Source organism: Drosophila hydei, unplaced genomic scaffold (assembly GCF_003285905.1).
Source record: "Drosophila hydei strain 15085-1641.00,03,60 unplaced genomic scaffold, DhydRS2 tig00008144-arrow-arrow-pilon, whole genome shotgun sequence".
NCBI lineage: Eukaryota > Metazoa > Arthropoda > Insecta > Diptera > Drosophilidae > Drosophila > Drosophila hydei.
The window spans coordinates 324000-345219 of NW_022045849.1; the positions used below are offsets into that span (position 1 = coordinate 324000).

Consider the following 21220-nt stretch of genomic DNA (forward strand, 5'->3'; position numbering starts at 1 on the left):
ATATACAAGAACTACGTCTACGAAACAAACCATAAATATTTTCCTCATAGGTAGGTGATATACAAAAACTACTTCTGCAAGTAAACAATTATCCCCCGGAAGAAAGCGTTATACAAAGCTGAATTAAATCGGAAGAGTGTGTGAAACCATAGATATTTCTCTATTAGGTAGTTGATATACAAGAACTACTTCTGCAAATAAATAAATATCCCCCGAAAGAAAGCGTTATACAAAACTGAGTAAAATTGAAAGAGCATGTGAAAGCATAAATATTTCCCTCATAGATAGGTGATACACAAGAACTACGTCTACACAAACAAATATCCCCCGAAAGAAAGCGTTATATAAATATGACTAGAATTGGAAGAGTGTGTGAAACCATAAATATTTCTCTATTAGGTAGGTGTTATACAAGAAATACTTCTGAAAATAAATATCCCCTGCAAGAAAGCGTTATACAAAGCTGAGTTAAATTGGAAGAGTGTGTGAAACCATAAATATTTCTCTATTAGGTAGGTGATATACAAGAACTACGTCTACACAAACAAATATCCTCCGAAAGAAAGCGTTATACAAATATGACTAAAATTGGAAGAGTGTGTGAAACCATAAATATTTCTCTATTAGGTAGGTGTTATACAAGAAATACTTCTGAAAATAAATATCCCCTGCAAGAAAGCGTTATACAAAGCTGAGTTAAATTGGAAGAGTGTGTGAAACCATAAATATTTCTCTATTAGGTAGGTGATATACAAGAACTACGTCTACACAAACAAATATTCTCCGAAAGAAAGCGTTATACAAATATGACTAAAATTGGAAGAGTGTGTGAAACCATAAATATTTCTCTATTAGGTAGGTGTCATACAAGAAATACTTCTGAAAATAAATATCCCCTGCAAGAAAGCGTTATACAAAGCTGAGTTAAATTGGAAGAGTGTGTGAAACCATAAATATTTCTTTATTAGGTAGGTGATATACAAGAAATACTTCTGAAAATAAATATCCCCTGCAAGAAAGCGTTATACAAAGCTGAGTTAAATTGGAAGAGTGTGTGAAACCATAAATATTTCTCTATTAGGTAGGTGATATACAAGAACTACGTCTACACAAACAAATATCCTCCGAAAGAAAGCGTTATACAAAGCTGAATTAAATCTGAAGAGTGTGTGAACCCATAAATATTTCTCTATTAGGTAGGTGTTATACAAGAAATACTTCTGAAAATAAATATCCCCTGCAAGAAAGCGTTATACAAAACTGAGTGAAATTGGAAGAGTGTGTGAAACCATAAATATTTCTCTATTAGGTAGGTGATATACAAGAACTACGTCTACACAAACAAATATCCTCCGAAAGAATGCGTTATACAAAGCTGAATTAAATCTGAAGAGTGTGTGAACCCATAAATATTTCTCTATTAGGTAGTTGATATACAAGAACTACTTCTGCAAATAAATAAATATCCTCCGAAAGAAAGCGTTATACAAAACTGAGTAAAATTAAAAGAGCATGTGAAAGCATAAATATTTCCCTCATAGATAGGTGATACACAAGAACTACGTCTACACAAACAAATATCCTCCGAAAGAAAGCGTTATACAAATATGACTAAAATTGGAAGAGTGTGTGAACCCATAAATATTTCTCTATTAGGTAGGTGTTATACAAGAAATACTTCTGAAAATAAATATCCCCTGCAAGAAAGCGTTATACAAAACTGAGTGAAATTGGAAGAGTGTGTGAAACCATAAATATTTCTCTATTAGGTAGGTGATATACAAGAACTACGTCTACACAAACAAATATCCTCCGAAAGAAAGCGTTATACAAAGCTGAATTAAATCTGAAGAGTGTGTGAACCCATAAATATTTCTCTATTAGGTAGGTGTTATACAAGAAATACTTCTGAAAATAAATATCCCCTGCAAGAAAGCGTTATACAAAGCTGAGTTAAATTGGAAGAGTGTGTGAAACCATAAATATTTCTCTATTAGGTAGGTGATATACAAGAACTACGTCTACACAAACAAATATCCTCCGAAAGAAAGCGTTATACAAAGCTGAATTAAATCTGAAGGGTGTGTGAACCCATAAATATTTCTCTATTAGGTAGTTGATATACAAGAACTACTTCTGCAAATAAATAAATATCCTCCGAAAGAAAGCGTTATACAAAACCGAGTAAAATTAAAAGAGCATGTGAAAGCATAAATATTTCCCTCATAGATAGGTGATACACAAGAACTACGTCTACAAAAACAAATATCCTCCGAAAGAAAGCGTTATACAAAGCTGAATTAAATCTGAAGGGTGTGTGAACCCATAAATATTTCTCTATTAGGTAGGTGTTATACAAGAAATACTTCTGAAAATAAATATCCCCTGCAAGAAAGCGTTATACAAAACTGAGTGAAATTGGAAGAGTGTGTGAAACCATAAATATTTCTCTATTAGGTAGGTGATATACAAGAACTACGTCTACAAAACAAGCCATAAGTATTTCCCTCATAGGTAGGTGAAAGAAAGCGTTATACAAAACTGAGTGAAATTGGGCGAGTGTGTGAAACCATAAATATATCCCTCATAGGTAGGTGATACACAAGAACTACGTCTACACAAACAAATAACCTCCGAAAGAATGCGTTATACAAGGCTGAGTAAAATTTAAAGAGCGTGTGAAAGCATAAATATTTCCCTCATAGGTAGGTGATACACAAGAACTACGTCTACACTAACAAATATCCTCCGAAAGAAAGCGTTATACAAAGCTGAATTAAATCGGAAGAGTGTGTGAACCCATAAATATTTCTCTATTAGGTAGGTGTTATACAAGAACTACGTCTACGAAACAAACCATAAATATTTCCCTCATAGGTAGGTGATACACAAGAACTACGTCTACACAAACAAATATCCTCCGAAAGAAAGCGTTATACAAAGCTGAATTAAATCGGAAGATATACAAAAACTTCGTCTACACAAACAAATATCCCCCGACAGAGAGCATTATACAAAGCTGAGTGAAATTGAAAGAGCATGTGAAAGCATAAATATTTCCCTCGTAGACTGATTTTGTAAATAAACTGAATTTTAGGAGTTTATGAATGTATTAAATAGTTCCCTTTGACGGTGGGTGTTATACATAAATTACTTCACATTTGTCGATAATCGGTAGAAGGATAGGCTACAAAATATCATTGTTCCCTTTTGTTTAACACAGCTCATTGTTTCTCTTACTTCTGTTAAATCATTAGCAATGTTATATGTAAAACACTTTATATATATCTATATATATACACTAAATATAAAAATAATAGATAATTACACGAAATAAATATATTTAAACATGCATATACATATATTTGTTACTCTACATTGCTGAAATTAAAGAGCATGGCATAAATTTAGTATTTGTTTGTCTGGGCACACTCTTACACTAAATATTAACTATTTACTTGGATGAGGAAAGTCTATTTTCACTTTAATCTTGCGAGTAGGTTATTTCCGTTCCTAGTGTTTCCACTAACGTTTAGCTTTTTGTTTATTTGAAATTAATTTCAACTTTTGTACTCTGCTGTTTTGTTTTTTATTAGACATGACACTTCAAATACACTGCCCACATTACTGGAAACATTTTTTGTTTTACTGTTTTCATTTCTTGTGCATACTAAAACTAACACATTGCTGAAAAAGTTTATATATAATATATTTATACTGCGTGTTCTCATCTCTTCAGTTTCCCATGTCTACTTTATCTGATACCTACTTTTAGCTAATCGAATTCCCTTTGCAATCTTATCTTAAATTCTTTTTTCACTCTACTCAATTGTATTACTATATATTTATCATTCAGCATAGAGAAACTCAATTTATCTAATTTATTATTTTATATTTGTTACACGTAACTTAAAATTATTCATGTTCCGCCTATTGATACTTACATCTTCGATTTGTCCAATGTTGATGAAATTCATATTAAGACACCAAACCCTTCAAAAACTTCAAAATCAAACATCTAACATGGGCTTTACTTGGAAAAGGAATTAAATATATATTCGCGCTCATCACATTAATGCAATGAACTGCAATCGGTGTAAATGAAATACATGGAAATCAAATTTATACACTTAGCTACACTAGCTACACTTCTTAAATTTACGTAAAGCTGACCTAAAACCGGTTAGAATAAACCCGAAAAGTATAAAAACAACTTTTACTTAAAAAGATTTGATTTGTGAAATCGAGCATCATGACTAGAAGATAGACTCGTTCCAATCTGCATTAAATATTTTTAATAACTTATATCTAGCATTAACAAACTGATTATGAAAACCAGGACTAGAACCAGCATCTCCAACACGAACATCTACCAACATCGCCACTTCGCGCTTATAAAAATATAATAGAAAAACCCAACATCACACATCGCCTGGAGTTGAACTCAGAACTTAATTGGCAATGCGCAACGCACCGCCACCGCATATTCTAAATAAACAGACAAGAATGCACACATTTGAATGAAATACATATGTCACGAGCTTTTGAAAAATGACCAACCGTTTTGCTTAATAACTTCTGTGTTAAAATTTTCAGCATATGATCTACATATTCTATTGGAGCTATTGTCAGCTTAGTAAAAATGCATACTCCTTCACATATTGTCTATATTTGCAACTGAACTTTAATATATAGAATTTGAGCAAATTTGGAGCTGGTATCTAAAATTAAACAAAAATCAGAATTATATAAAATATACATGCAAAACTAGGAGATTAACTTCAAATACTTACGGGATATGATTTAACAGAATTTCAGTGCATTTGATCGTTAATAATAAAACGAAGATATATCGATTATTTGAAATAAATAATTTTTTAATAACCAATTCGGAATATACAAAATTAAGTGCTTTTCATACCATTTACTTAATTCAAAATTCCAAGACATGCGAAAATTCAAAATGATAAGAATGCAACAGAAAATGCAACTTAGAAATGCTCAAAATGTAAATGCTACACTCGTCTTTCTTAAGGATATAACGCATGAATTTCTGCACAGCAATAAGGATATTTAAGAAAACTTCAAATGCCGAAAGCTTGCAATGCATATCGAAACTATTCATATATTTGTTTTCATTCTGAACTTTATATGAAATGTATATTTTTGTATTAACAGCTCAATATTCATTTCTGAATATACTTCATGACTCATACAATTGTTCTTCAAAGATATATAACACCAATATTTCTTCACAGCAAAATGATTCCAACTTCAAAAACTATTTAACGACCTTAATCAAAACTATTAATATTTAACTTACAATTATATACACATTTTTTAAACATGTTAACAGCCCAAAACGCATTTCAATATTTATAATTTATTACACATCTGATTGTTCCAAAACAATATAAAACGTTTTTTGTTTATGTTCAAATATTTTTTGTTTTTTTTTAGCCTTACAATTCTTTCCTCACAAACACTGGACTATTTATTAATAGCTAAATGTTTTGACATTTCTATTTTTTCGCTAAACCAACTTTTCAAATGCGAATCATTTGAATCATGCAGTTTATTAATGATCATCTCGTTTTCTGATACAGTAATAATGAAATGACACGGAAATTCTATTTTTTAAATATTTGATTTATACAACAAAAATGTCATGGATATACAAAAAACTCATTCGGCAGTTTTTTCTCACCTGTGACCACACAACTTTCATTGCATTTTTATTTGTTTTTCTCACTTGAAACACTGTCTTTAACTAACTCTTCTTAGATAACTGATCTTATCTTTACATTTGATCAGTCAATTACACTTATGTATATGGAACCCTTTAGCAAAACATTCGAATATTCTGGTTATTTATTTACTTAATTGACTTTTGTATTCCCTATTCCTGTTCCTGATATATATATGTATATAGCAGTATATATGTATGCTGTTCCACTTGCCTCTCTCCTCCCACGTTGTACAACTTCTGAGATGCATCTGATTTTCGGGTGAGGTTTTATGATGCAATTCTCTGTCCCATCCCCAACACTGAAATAAAAGAAATCCCCCTTTTTGGTATTGAAACCACAAAAAAAACCTCACCCACCAAATATATGAACAAAGAGATAAAAAAAATATTCAATATGGCAACGTTGACAAACTGGAAGTCTGAAACTGGGACGTCACTACTAAAGAGAAGACGGAGATTGATGCAGAGGAACTGGAAGGCAGCGCTTCTTTAGAAACCCGGGTCAAGCGACTGCTCTCTATCAAACCACAGATTCTGCTCCTGCTTGAAGAGGTCTTCCCAATTGATGTGGACATCTGAACTGAACTGAACTGAAGTAAAATGTAGCTATAGATTTAATAGTTATTAGTTTAAGTGAATTATAGTTAAATAAAACTTTTGATGCTGCCTCAAACATAATATTTAGATTAAAATTTCATTCAATTCATTGTTTTATATTATACTTAAAAAATTTTGTAACTAAGATTTAATTTTATAGATTTGCGTTTATCCACACAGTTTCTAATGAGCTGTCAAATAATATATATTTAAAAATAATATGTATTAAATAAAATAAGCATTTATCGCCTAAAATCGAATCGACTTGATTATTTAAATTCCAGTTATAAACAACATTTGCTCTTATATTTGTAATTAGTTTGTATTTTTATTTATATTTGCTTAAAAAAAGTGAAACAATTAATTTATAAACATAGGACTCGAAAACATTATTGACAAAAAATTGCAGAATTATTTTCACACACATTCAACTAAATTAATTTTTCTGTTTTGTTGTCAGTTTGCGTTTTGCTTTTAAAGTAGACAATTAAAATGATTTATAAAATCGCTTTCCGAATATATATACATATATATATATATTCACATATATAAAAATCACTTATGTCTAAATGCTTTAGCGTTCACATTCAAATTGGGGGCGGAGAGTCCACGTGTGCCTGCAAAATGGATGTGGGCGTGGCCTCATACACACGAATAAATCTTGGGATAAAAATTCAAGCATTTGCATTTAACTATTTACAAAAATATGAATTGCATTATTAATTTATATAATATTTAGTTTTCGTTTTTGGTTTGTTTTTTTTTTTTTTTGTAAGAAACATTGAATACATTTGTGGGAGACTTTGATGGTAGCACGTTAAAAAATTAAGAGAACAAAGAGCCATTGGCTGGACTTATTGGACCACATGTGAATTGCTTAAACAATGTTCTGAAAGGTGTTTTAGCTTAACAATTGCAACATAAAAAGCAGAGAAGCGTTAGAATAAACTGAGACGTTATTTAGGATGATAAAGAAGAGTGCGCTAGTGCGGAAGGTCCGACTAGGCGATAGCTAGAATACTGAATTGGGTCTAGAATTTGAAAATGTTTTCCTAAATAACTTCGATGGTTATTGCGACCTGAACACATGGGCACTTTTCTTGGGTACTCAAAAGGTAATCGATTGGAAATTTGTGCTTACTGAGAACTTAGACCTATTCAGATTTTAGTAGATCCGACAGTTTTCGAGTTATGGAAGAAAAACTGCCACAAAAATCTATTTTTGACGATACCAAAGGGTTGCGAATTGCATAATTTATAATTTTCAATTCTTTAGACAAACGGACATTGATCAATTTAGCACATTGTAGTGTTCAAGTATATGTATTTTTGTCGCTATTTTAATCGAATTCAGGGCATAAAAGGAGGATTATTCATGTTTAAAATGCATTCGTATTCTTGTTTTTTTTTGGTTTTTGTATCTTTAATTGTTTAGTGTGTTTTTATGTTTACTTAGTAAAAGCTGACAACAAATTTGAAATTTACTTATTTGATAGGTACACTCAAAAATATGTATGTTATGTTAGTGTTAGCTGCTGTTGTCTTTCTTTTGGCGCTCTTTATAACCATTATACGATATTGCTATTTATTGATTTGTCTTGTCCTGGGAGGTGTGTCGACGCCCTATAAGTGATGTTCCGAGCGCCTCTCCTAGCTATTGCATAAGTGAGTGAGGGGGAGTGAGTGTTGTCTTAAACTGTTGCTGACTGCTGTCATTTTGTTGCATAGTATGTCCGTTGTTATATATATTAAATATATCGTAGTACTTATAAAGTAACCCTTATACAGTTAGCCCACTCTGTAACGCACCTAACACTCCCAGCGTTTCGCCTAATGTCTATATATAGTATGTAGTTCATATATCATTTGCTCAAATACTTCTTTTAGCTAACTAGCAATTAGTTACATATTTCGATTTTTGTGTGGAATCAATTCGCATAACATTCGCTATATATACATGGGTTTCTCGTTTTCATTTGATGGGAGGGGGCCTTACAAAATTTTGACTAGTTCTTTATGCAAGCGCCTGGAAGAGGCCTTCGAATTGTTAGTTATAAAAATCACTAGGATTTTTCATTTTAGGACAAAAATGTGTCTTGTTTTGTTTTGTTTTCTTCGCTTTTAACTCTATGTAATCGAGGGAAATGCTAGTTTCTGAAATCCTTTGGATGCACTCTATAATTAGGCTTATCTCCAATGTCTGTCTGTCTGCCAGTTCTTTTACAGTTGTGTTTGTTTATTCTAGACCTATATCACCGCTTAATTGCCTTAAACACTCTAATTATTTTTAGCATTTCTTGCTGATTCATTGTTGTCTCGTCCTTTGCGTCTTTGTGTTTGTTTCCTTTTAGATTGATTGATTATGAACGTGTGAGTGCCAGCTACTTAATAAAGTTCAAAGTTCATGCAACTCTGCGATTTCTTATGCCTGCAGCTATAATCATGAATCATACAATATATATATATATATATATATATATATATATATATATATATATATTAGTCTATATGTATGTATTATATGCTTAGTTTTGCAAGGTATTAATTATGTATGTATGAAACCAATGTGATCCTATGCAAAATTGTATTATATATATATTATATATATGGATTTAGTTTAGGTATGCTTATTGTGAACTATTTTGCACTGTACAACAAAATATGTTTTCCTTTTCTTTTTTCTCTTTTTTGTTTTGTACAATTTGAAAACTAATTTAAACTTTTACATACATTTACGTAGTGGCTAGAAAATTGTGTTTAATTTCTTCTTCACTTAGTTGTTAGATGTGTTTGTGTGTGTATTGTGTACTTTAGTTATAGGAAACGTTTTTATTTTTTGGAAATGATATAGAAAAATAAATGCAGAGAACACTATTTAGCATACAGAACTTTAAGCTTTCAGCTTCTATTCGTATATGTAGTTATTTTTGCATTACATTTAATTTACTTTGTTTCGTTTTTAAATTAATAGCAATTGTTTTTTGCATATGATTTCATATTTATTTAAATATTAGCATTCAGGCGCGTTTTACTAGGCCTAAACAGCGCTTGCTCTAAGGCTTTATTGCAAACCATTTAATTTGTCATTAATTTTAAATTTGGTTATATATATTCATATATATGATTTGAATATAAAGCACTTAAAATTAAACAAAACAAGATAGTTTCAATTTAATTATGAATAATAAAAAACAATTAACTTATATACAGCAAAAGATATTCTGAATTGTTTACGTTCGCGTAGGCCTTACATATACAATATGCAATGTACAATTAGTCTTAAGTGTGTGTCTTGTATACATGTTTCATCAGATTGTGAATCGGTAGGGTTAGTGTGCCGATCCTTGGCCTAACCCATTTATCAAATTGTAGAAGTTGTGACATCCCAGGAACGCTGGCCACGTCAACATGGCCAGCAGCAGCAGCCAGTTAGCCAACTGAGCTGAAGAGCTGGCACTGGAGCCCGTCTCACCACATTTACCTGAAAATTAGAAAGCCAAAATGAGAATTGAATAACATATGAATACAAATACTATACTTCAAATTATAAATGTAGGAAAGCTTTTAACCATTGAATACTTCAAGTGGTTGAATAAGTTAAGTTTGCCTAAATAACTCAGAGCTTTTTTCACTAATTTTCTTATAGATAAATGTTTTTATATAAATAGCACAAACCAAAAAAGGATAGATTGGCCACCAGATGATGATCGGGAGGCTTTTGAGTGCCACGATAGCAGGCATCGCCCACGACCAGTTTAGCTGCATTGCCCTCCGAGGGCCTGTAGCTGATACAGACGCCATGTTTTGTGCCCTTATGCCTGGCGATAATGTAGACCGTACTGTTCTCGCTCCAAGAACCGTGACAGGAGTACTCTGCGTTAATGGAGAACAGATTAGATTGGATGCATCCATTGCATTTTAAGGAACTCGCTCGCTTACCCTCCTCACCATCCAGGCTGCACAGTGGACTCACATCGATGACGTTGGGTGCCGTGCAGCCCACCCAAAGTTGTCGCTGGGCATTGTAGTTGGTTACACAACCGGGAACATCTCGTCGACTGCGTGTTGCTATGAAACCTACGCTGGTATCGTTGGAGCTGCTGAGAACCAAAACCTGCTGCAAACGATCCGGGGACTCCTGCTGCTGGGCTGGCCTCGGCTCTGCAGCATTGCGTCGACTACGCGCGGGCAGGCCCCGTGTGTTGGCATGCCAGGAGCCACGCTCCATGCGCTCGGCATTGCGGAAGCTGAGTGTGCTGTGCCTGCCACACAACACAAATAAACAAAGCACAAATTGAGCTGTAGTAGAGATTCTTCTCGTTCTCGTTGATGCCGTGCAAACATACCCCTTGTGGCCAAAAGAGCCGGCGTCCAGACCCTCGTTCTGATGATGATGATGACCATGCCCAAGATGCGATTTGCCATTGTGATTGCGCTTGTGGCGCGTGACCAGGTACGGTGGTCCAATTGCCCCGCGCAGATTGTACAGGCCCTCCATAGGGCAAATATGCGGTTCCGGATTGCTAGCTGTGAGCGGGATTTTAAAAAAGGAGCATCGTTTTCATGAGTTTAAGTCAAAGATACCCTATAAACCAGTTATTGTTTACGGTTATACTTTATATTTGGTCATGTACCAAAAATGAAGGCTATAATCACGTATATTTCTTAAGTGTCTCTAATTGTCTCTAGCTCTGATGAGTTGTGAGATATATTAAGAATATACATAGATAATAGCAATAAATCGATTTTGAGGTCGCACATACTATAAAAGTAATGAATCGCTCTACAAGAGACTGTTTGTCATATACATATACCCCATTGAGTTCACTGTGGCTACAGGGTATGGTAGGTATGCGCAGCACACAAACAGAGTGCACACAAACTTACCCAGCAGCGTTATGTAGGCCATCTTATTGAAGTCAAAGTGATCCGGAGCACAGGCATCCTCCAGACGAATGGCCGGCTTGCCCGTTTGTATCTCAATGACGTGCGTGTCCCGGCGGTAGAACATCATGCACATAAAGCCTGATTGGCTGTAAAGTCGAAGGTAAGGCGGGGTAGGGGAATGAGACAACAGAGTTACGGCGGTTTTTTTGTTCTTTGGCTTACCAGCCGGTGGTGTAGTGCACCACAGCCATCATTTCGGTTGAGGTCTGTTTGTTTATCTGCTCACAGAGGGCACGTGTCTCCATGTAGCCGTTGGGCTTAATAATGTGCACGGAGCCATCGCTGTAAAGAAAATTGGAAACGTTTTATTGGCTGTGATGCGTTGCCTTCGGCGTCGTTGTTGCCACTCACTTGGAATGATAATTGTAGACAGCATTCCCCATAAGTGCATGCCAGTGTCGTGGACCCTTGAACCAGGCAGGAAAATCGCAGCGCTCCGCCGCCGGCGGTTTGCGCAGCGACATTATTCGCGAGCCAACCTGACAGGGAGAGTGAAGAAGGGGATTTGAATGTTGACACTTTGAATGGGGTTTGACTCACTTACCTCGGCGCTGTCTAAGCCATTGCAAGTGGCGTCGCCGGATTGTGCCAGCTTATACTCGGCATCCTTCGAGCTGAGCATGCTTGGGCCACCTGCAAGGGTTATCAAACAAAAATGGATGCTCTAGAACAATTTTCCAGCTGTTTGTTTGGCGATTTTCTTACCCATCAGCGAGGAGATTTTCTCGTAAACAAAGCAACGATAACGCTCCTCATTCGAAATGGCATGGTGATGCGAGACAAGACCCACCAAATACCGTGAGTTCCCGTCCTTCCATGTGGCCAGACAGGTAAGCTCCTCAACTGAAAAAGTTTTCGCAATTTAAGTTTTATTAAAGAAAGTATACAACATCTGTATCTACTCAATGCTTCGTAGCTATTCTTAGTTGCAATACGTTTCTGTCTCTCGACATTAGAGTTGAATGAGCAATACTCATTTAGCAGAACAATCCGCTCATTAAAGAGCTCTTACTAAGTTCTGTTGAATCAGCTACAATGTGCACTTACCCGTACTCTCTGTGCCCTGGACATCGGGACAGGCCTGAAAACTTAATAGCAGGCGACTCTCCTCGGTGCAGCTCTCAATGTTCGAGACGGGGGACTTGCATTCCCCATGGCCGCGATTGTAAGTGAATATAAAGGGACCTGCAGAAGGGAAGTAAGATAATGATAATGACGAAGATGATGATGATGATAAAGCATTGCATTGAGATAAACGAAAGTTGGAACTCACCCTTTAGTGGGCACTTGACCGGTTCAGCGCTCTCACGGAACAGCGAATAAAGCAGAGCATCGCCCGGTATTTGATCGCAGAGATTCTGTAAAGTCTCACGGCCCTTGCAATGGTCTGGGGGACATGATTATTTGAAAAGCACACATAGGAATACAATTAATGCAAATCGCTAAACAAGTTGAAGAACGAATAAACACACACAAACACAAAGAAAGGCGAAAGAAACAAGTCGAAATCGGGATTGGGGAATATGTAAGTAGTTTGGATGGATTTAGTAGAATAGCAAAAGTATAGTCAGATAGTCAGATATATATTTAGTTAGTTAGAAAAAGAGTTAGAGTTAGAGAGAGAGAGAGAGAGAAGCAACACATTTAGGTGAATCGATTTTGTTTTATAGGGTATCAAATGATAAAAACAATGCTACAAAGTTCTAAAAAGGTTTCTTCAAATCAATAACGTGTAGCGCACTGGAAGCTGTCATTGCCCTGCCCATGATTCAAGTCAGCGTGTAGAATATCAATTAAATTTTCCAGATCTCTGTATAATGGTACTTGAATTTACAGTCGAAACTTGGGAGAGGGTCAGCTGCGAGTGCGCCACAACGTGAAACAGCAACAATTTCTGTTGAAATGTGTGTTGACAAATTGAAATGAGAGACTTAAGCAAATTAAGCATACTGAAGTTTTTTTCTCTTTCAGCTGAAACAATGCCAAGGAATTGGTTATAGCATTGCTGAACTGGATGTATAAAAAAGTTAACTAAAGAACACAGCACTTGAAAGTATTAATAAGTTGTAATATAATATTATATTTATCGAAAAGAAAGGAAAATAAAGAACACATAGTCCTTTCCGGCTCTCAACACAAAATTGAAAGTTCAATTGACAAGACCAAAAAAACGATTTTTTTGTTGCTAGATCAAGCAGAATAAAAAAGAAAAAATATATGTAAATTTTTCAATATATTAATTTAGTATAAATACTCGTATGCTAAGGAAATTAATAAATGTTGAGTATTTTGTTTTGCAGTTTGGCAAATATATATATTCGTAGTTGAGTTTATTTTTTTTTTTTGGTATAGGGTCCTCTCTTTTTAGCAATATTGGAGTGTTTTTAACGCTTATATACGTTATGCTTATAATGATAATAATAATAACAATAACAATAACAATAATAATAATAATTATAATTATAATTATATATTTATATATGGTTAGGCAACCAACAAACAGGCAGAGTTGTAAATACATCTAAAAGGCAAAAGCCTTTGGGTAAAAGCTCTAAAATGAAATGTTTTAAACAAGCACACGCAGAGCAGTGTTGGTAAACGAAATTCAACAAAAGTTATGTACAAATGCAGGACACATGTGTGTGTGTAGGTGTCTGTGTGTGTGTGTCTGTGTGTGTGGGCCAGCTCTTATGGCCTTTGAGTAATGATTGTAATTAAGTAGCAACTAGAGTTGATGAAAAGCATAACGGTATAACAAGCTAACGGTATACGTTTTGGGTGTGGTGTGGTGTGTCTGTGTGTGTTGGATAGTGTGGCAGAAACAACTACGACAGCGAAGCTTTATATATATACATATATATATATATATATATATATATATATCATGACCAGGCAAAAATTACAACAGCACAGACATTAAAAATAATCTACTTTTTCTTTTTGTTGTTAGGTTTTAATATCTTTTATTCGGACACACACATACACACAGAGAGAGCGAGAGATACTCATATGTAAAGTGTAATATTTATATAGCTGAACTATGATACGGACTTTGTAGTAAGTAGCCCATTGTAGCACACACAAACGCACACACACAGATACAGGGACAAACACACAACATTTAGTACGAAACGGAATGAAAAATGACACACATCTATGAAATGGAAATGGAACATTATGAAATGGAACCGAGAGCAGAAATTGTTGAGTTTCATGTTTAAATTACATTAATTAAATGACAAACACACATAAACAAATAAAGGCATAATGTAAATGTATTGGTAACACAGTAACAACTAACTAAAAGGTACAAACACGTACACACATATTATTTAATTAAAAACGGAAACAACAACACGGTTGGGTGGGATGGGGTGGTTAGGTTAGGGGTTAAGGATAAAGTGTGTAAACTCATAGAGCGAATAGAAGTAGAAATAGTAGTTGTAGAAGTAGTAGTAGTAGTACAAATAGTAGTAGGGTAATTAGTGAAATAGTAGTAGGTATTGTTTAGGTTAGGTTAGGTTAGAATGTAGTAAGAAGAAAGTACAACAAGTAATTGGATAAATGAGAGACAATTATACTAGCGGTCACCGGGCAGCCCATCCCAACATTTTTTTATCATCATGTACAATATGTTTACAAAATATATATATATAAATATATAAATTGCTATATTTTTTATTTTAAATTTTTCTTTGGCAAAAAATTGTATTTTTTTTAATTTTGCTGAAATCCTTGAATTTTTAAATGACAAAACAAAGTATAATTAAAATTAAATTGGATGGAGAGTTTTTGCTTTATTTTTTTTTTAAATCAAAAGCAAAAAAAGTTGGAGTTTTTTTTTATTTTGTGTGTGGGAAACTGGGAGGCGGACAAACGTATAAAAGATGACAAAGAAGAAGAAACCCGAGTTGTTTTGATAATTGTTTATGACACAGGCTATATGATTTCCGACTTGAGAATATTATAGAAAAAGAAAATCGAGGAATTCATGTATATGTACAAAAATGCTAAAGCTTCAGCTTCAGCTCCATAAAATCGGATAAACAATAGAAAATTTACAATATTTAATTACTATACATCATGCATATCGGAAATCATATTTCAGTTTCGATCCGAGCCGAAACTAGGCGAAAATAAAAAATTTCACTCGCTCGGTTGAAGAAGAACTGTACAAAAATTGAGGCGATGATGATTTATTTATTTTTTTCGGTTTTTTGATTTTTCTTTTTTGGTTAGCAGTGGATTAATATAAAAAACATTAATAATTATAATCATGTACAAAGAGTTATTTTTAGTATTATTATTATCGAAAAGAAGACGAACGAAAGGAAAATTATGAATAAATCGAAGCACTTCAATTGGTGACAACAAACAACAATCAAATAATTTCAAATCAAAAGTTCAACGAAAATAATAAACAATACACAATTAATATTTATATAACTGTACAAGAGATATTGGAGGAAGGAGTTTTATTTACAGCGTGTGTTGTTGTTGTTGTTGTTATTGTTTTTGTATTTGTTAAGTGATTGTAAATATCCTTAGAATTCATTATAGTACACAATTGATTTATGCGAAATTCTTCTGTACAATCCTCGACTTTTGTCAAGGAAAAACATACCAAAAAAATTATAATAAAAACGAAATTGGAACGTATAACAAATTAAGATGAATGAGGTTTATGGCACGACTTGTCTATATACATCTATATATATATAGCCTAACGGAACCGAGTGACAACAAATTAATAGAAGGGAAAGAAACAGGAAAACCAAATTGAATGAATGAGCACATAAAATATTGCATAAATAAATGAAATGAATTGAAATGAAATGGCTATGTGAAAATATATATAAACATGAATATATATATATATATGTATATGTATATACATAAATTCACATATACAACTGCGCCAACAAACACAACAGTAGAAAGGGGGCGTGGCAGCAGTAAGAGACACGCGAAATTGTTTCGACACCCCGGTCGCAAAACACGCGACTCGCCGGGACACGTCTACAGCCCCTGTCCTACACTAGCCTAGGTAAATACGAAATACCCATTTTTTTATGCTCCACACATATATATATAAATATAATATATATGCTGTGCGAAAACTGTACCAACACACGCAGCCCTAGGGGACGGGAGTTGTTTCGTATTAAAATGCCCAAAAACTATATAAAACAACAAAAAGCAGTACTTCAGGGGAGCATGCCAGACTACCAGATGCCCTGCAGCCGTAACACACACTTGCACATAATGAAATAACTGTATCATAGGACTTCACGGACTTGGCCTTTAAGGACCACACATCCATCCTTCTGCCTTTAAAAACCAATATACCCACTTTGGTGGCAACTCGAATGGAATGAGCATACGTATAATAAAATAAAATTGGCTGTTGTCCTGACCTGTGTGTTGCTTGCTACTGTGGCTAACAAATTACCCAGTCAACGTACCAAAAGCAGGTTGTGCCAAGCACACACACACACACCTGCACGCCCCCACACACACACACACTCTGATGTGCGTACTGTTGTTGTTGTTGTGTTGTAAAAGGCAGGGTAAACATTTTTACAGACATTTGATTAAATTTAAATATTCTCACACGGAAATTGCCTAAAGCTGCTTACGTTACGTGTTTAAATGCCAAACTACGTAAAAAATACATGAGCAGTACCAAAGAATGTACGAAGGAAAAATTCCTCTATTGTTATATCACTCATATTTATAACTGTCTATTCGCTTGCACCTTATACATATATTTCCAAGGTCTACTTTTCGTATTATCATAGACAAATATCTATATAAATATTAATAACTATGTTAAATACTTGTAAGAACCCATAGGAAGGTAGTCAGCAGGTGATGAGAGAGGTGAAATGAAGAACTATATACAAAATTTGAAGTGTACAAAGCTTGGACTATATATTTTAAGAAATAAGAACGTTTATTCCTATAGCTTATCATGTTCTACGAATATAGCTTATAATAGCCCATGAATCTGAGCTTTAAAACTGAGAAATCCTACAGCATAAATAGCATAAGAATATCACAGACAAGTCTACATCCGTAAAGTTCTATATCTATGCCGACTCAAGGATATTTATAACTATAAAAGCTCTGTGAGCTCATTAAAGATCAGATGCAAAGAACTCAACCAAGTTAGGTCAAGAAGCGAAAAGCAGAAATCTAAAAATTTGACTTGAAAACAAAAGTGAACGAAATGCGAACGATGAGCGCAAAATACGAAATGTTCAGGTAGACACCAGCAAGGTGAAAAGCGCGCCGGACCGGGGCGGGCTGCATTGGGGTTTTGAGGGGCTGTCGGCGTTGGCGCAGTTTTGCGCTTAATTATTTTAATTATTTTTTATGCTGCCTACATTTGTGCACTCGTCTCCGACTCTCAGAGCGCTGCATAGCAATTAAAATGTGGTCTCAGTCCCCCATTCGCCCCGCCTAGAATGTCCTTCATTGAATGCCCGCAGTGCCAGGCACTTGCAAAACCTGAGTGGTATCATGGAATTGGTATGCAAATAGTACAAAATACCCATAGCTGCCACGCAAGATGCTGCTAAATGGATCCTCACAAAAATGTGAAAGAAAAAACATTCAAATAATTATGCGAGAAACCAAGCAAAAAGGGCCCTTCGGAGGTTGCCTTTTAGAGGGTGGGTCTCTTCGAAGGGGTTGGCGTTAGCTCGTGGCCCTGAGTATTGAGGTGTATCTAAAATCTAGTAAATAATTGACTACAGCTAATGATAGGTTCACATTTCGCTTGCAAATTCACAAAACTAAATAGAAGAGGATAACATAATATTGGCATGGACTGTGAATGGAACTATATTATTGTCTTGGCCAGTTTGAAAAGGTGAAAGCATTTAAGAATATCGAAGTAATTCTTTGAGGTCTTTTTGTTATATCTCATTGATAGTTTTCCATGATAACCGCAATTTAGATAAATATAGTCAATTATATATAGCTTATAATATATTATAATATAAATATATATTATATTAGTACCTTTAATTCGACCAGTGTTTTTATTTCTGACTCACATTCCATATATTTTCATCTTATTGAAATTTAGCTCAAGTTATATTTCCAACAAAAACAAATCCTATTGTTTAGTCCTCATTAAATTGTATTAAATTAATGGAGGAGGGATAATGAATAAAAGCCTCTCATTGAGCTCCTCTGAGCCCCCACTTTAAGTAATTTGCTTAGTCCTTTGATATTTGAAGCTTCCTTTTATTAGAAATAACTGAATAACTAAACAAGTGAGTTAATTTGAATGAAAATTCGTATGCTCGTTACGTGAAAAGGGTATATAGGTTTTGTAAATGTAGGCAAAGCTTTACGCCTCTATTGAAGCCATATATTTTGAAATATATCATAACAAAGTTATCAAGTTATCAGAACTATATCTTCCACAGAGAGTTAGGGTCGTACGTTTAGTAAGTGGATCACTATTCCTATAACTTATACGGTCTGCCTATTTGGCAAAGCTAATTGGAAAATATTAAGTTGTAATAAATCCAACTGTATTTGGAGCGTGAACGAGTATTACGCAATCGGTTTCGGCCAACTGCAACACTCTAACTTGTTGTCTAAACGTATATTTGGATGCGTGGTAAGGGTGATACCGAAATTGTTGATAAAATAATAGCTGGGCATGATCTGGTAAGCCTTTGCTAGTTGTCAGTGCAATGGATACTGCCTATTTGTCTTGGCCAACTGTGAAAATATGGCTTAAACCAAATTCAATTATTACGCATTGCCAATGTGCACAACATTTCCGAATGTAGTTCGAGTATTTGCATTGAGTTTTTCGAATAATTTTGCTCATTTGAACAGAATGCCTCAAAGGCAGGAATTTGTGCGTGCGTGTGTGTGTGTGTATATGTCAGTGTGTGTGTTTGTGTGTATGCGTATGCGTGTGTTTATGCGTATGACAGTCAAAACAAATAATGACATAAACCTAATAATACCATTGTGCCATTGAAGCGATTGTTTTACGGACGGCTAATCAAAATAAACAACCGCCCATAGACACAGGCCGCTCGCTGCTGCCGCCGCCCACGACCATGGCCACACCCACACCCTCGCCCGCGCCCACACCAATATCAACAGGGCCCTACTTCAGTTAATACGCCTGTCCTTTGAATTATAAATGAGATCTAAAACTCTCGTTTAATATTTAAACAAAATCAAATCAAAAAAACAAGCAACATGAGAGGGAGAGCGGAAGAGCGAAATAGAGAGAGGGAAACCGACAGAGCTACACACGCTCAAAGACAGGCTGACAGACATGTCACTCAGTGAGTCAGCCAGCCAGTGAGTCCGAGATAGATTAAACTGGAGCACAGTGGGTTGTGCGTTGGCTACATGAGTTGGCGCTTTCAAATCGATTCAAGTTGACTGGTTGAGCTTGCACAGCCAAGAATCCGTAGGCGGAGCCGTACTCGCCATCCGAGCCATAGCCGGAGCCGTAGTCGTAGTCGCAGTCGTAGTCCAGGTTCCGAGCCGTGGCTGGTGTTTGCAGCACTTAAACTAATTTGATTTCTATTGAGGCAAACAAATAATAAATAATGAATTTACATTTCTATGCGTATGCCAGTAACCATGTCGTAAGGCGGCCAAGAGAGATAGATAGAGAAAGAGGAAGAGGAAGAGGGGGAGAGACTACTCTAGATACTTGTATGCAATTAGGGACTTAGCCTTACAATTAGTTGGCTATAATTGCAAACAGGACCAGAGACAAGTGAAAACTTCAGCACTTGACATGGTAGTAAGCGGATTATAGCAATTAACCACTGAACTGCTTGGGCTTTTCTCTCTTTCTCTCTTTATATATATATATATATATAGTTGTACATATAAGCTTCTAGAATGGAAAAACTTAAAAGCCAGTAGAGGGCAGCTGCCAGACCTGCATACTTACGTATGTACACTTTCTGTAGCACTTCAGACTGCACTCAAAAGGATTGGATAACTAAAACCATTCACACAGACAAATTTAAACGGAGCACCCGTAGCGAGAAAAGCTCAAAGAGAGCCCAACTTGAACTTACCCTAGAAAAGCAATGCAAGTGCGACAACTAAGACTGTAGTAAACAGAAATGAAATCCCTTAAAACTATATACTCGAAGAAAATTCGTGTTTGTCTTAAAAATGTAAATTCGACGATTGTTGTTTGTCGATAGTTCAATTGACGTTTATTTCATAGGAAGTTTATTAACAAGTCGAATCGATAATGATCAATTGAACCATTCAATGGATGAAATCAATAATGAAGTTCTGCAACACACTTCAAATGAAATTTTTTTTTAAGATTTCTGAGCCGACCTGAACTTATATCAATGTGAAGAGGTCCGAGCACAAACAAAGTCTAAGGACAGAAGCTACCCCATAGAGCAATTCATTCCACTACTGGACTTCAATGTACACGTCAAATGTTTAATGCACGTAGAAGGGGTTTCATTTGAGTGTTCTCCACTTTCAGAATTTAAAGCTAGAGTTCACTTTTTACTCGGATGGAGCAATGTCGGCGCTATTCTTTATTCGAAACATTGCGTGAAGACCTATAAATAAATAATGTTCGCGTCACAATGGAAAACAAAGAACAGAACGAAACGAAATGCAAAAGTCGGTTCAAAATAATTGGTGAACTTTAATATTAAAAAGAAATGAAAAAGTCTCGATCCACTAAATGGTTTTTCATATGGAATTCTTTATATGCCGTATGCAATAAATAAAATACATATTTTTACATTTTTTTCATAAATATTTGCGAGAGATTTTTTCAATTTTATGTTTCTTTTGTGAGATGAGCAAATGGAATTTTACAGTGAGAGCTGTGAGAGCCGTGTTTTCTTTTTTGCTTGCTGGGATAGTTTCATTCGAGAACCACAGTTATTA

At 34.9% G+C, this 21220-nt stretch overlaps 1 protein-coding gene and 1 long non-coding RNA gene across 3 annotated transcripts in view; both read right to left on the minus strand.

Moving 5' to 3' along the window:
• Positions 1-9560: 9560 nt before the first annotated feature.
• LOC111602603 overlaps positions 9561-21220 on the minus strand; it is a 39293-nt gene continuing 27633 nt past the window's right edge. For both annotated transcript variants that reach the window (XM_030225828.1, XM_030225827.1), the window contains exons 5-15: positions 12567-12680; positions 12341-12478; positions 11999-12136; positions 11838-11926; positions 11645-11772; positions 11456-11575; positions 11234-11379; positions 10693-10873; positions 10286-10608; positions 10022-10219; positions 9561-9827 (exon numbers count right to left, since the gene is read on the minus strand). In XM_030225828.1, coding sequence (XP_030081688.1) covers positions 9676-9827; positions 10022-10219; positions 10286-10608; positions 10693-10873; positions 11234-11379; positions 11456-11575; positions 11645-11772; positions 11838-11926; positions 11999-12136; positions 12341-12478; positions 12567-12680 — 1727 coding nt within the window. In that variant the 3' untranslated portion in view covers positions 9561-9675. The remainder of the gene's footprint in view (positions 9828-10021; positions 10220-10285; positions 10609-10692; positions 10874-11233; positions 11380-11455; positions 11576-11644; positions 11773-11837; positions 11927-11998; positions 12137-12340; positions 12479-12566; positions 12681-21220) is intronic.
• Positions 19556-20983, minus strand: LOC115483719. The gene is made up of 3 exons (XR_003944579.1): positions 20374-20983; positions 20244-20294; positions 19556-19864 (listed from the first exon to the last, which is right to left on the minus strand). It is a non-coding gene; the product is annotated as an uncharacterized LOC115483719 (long non-coding RNA).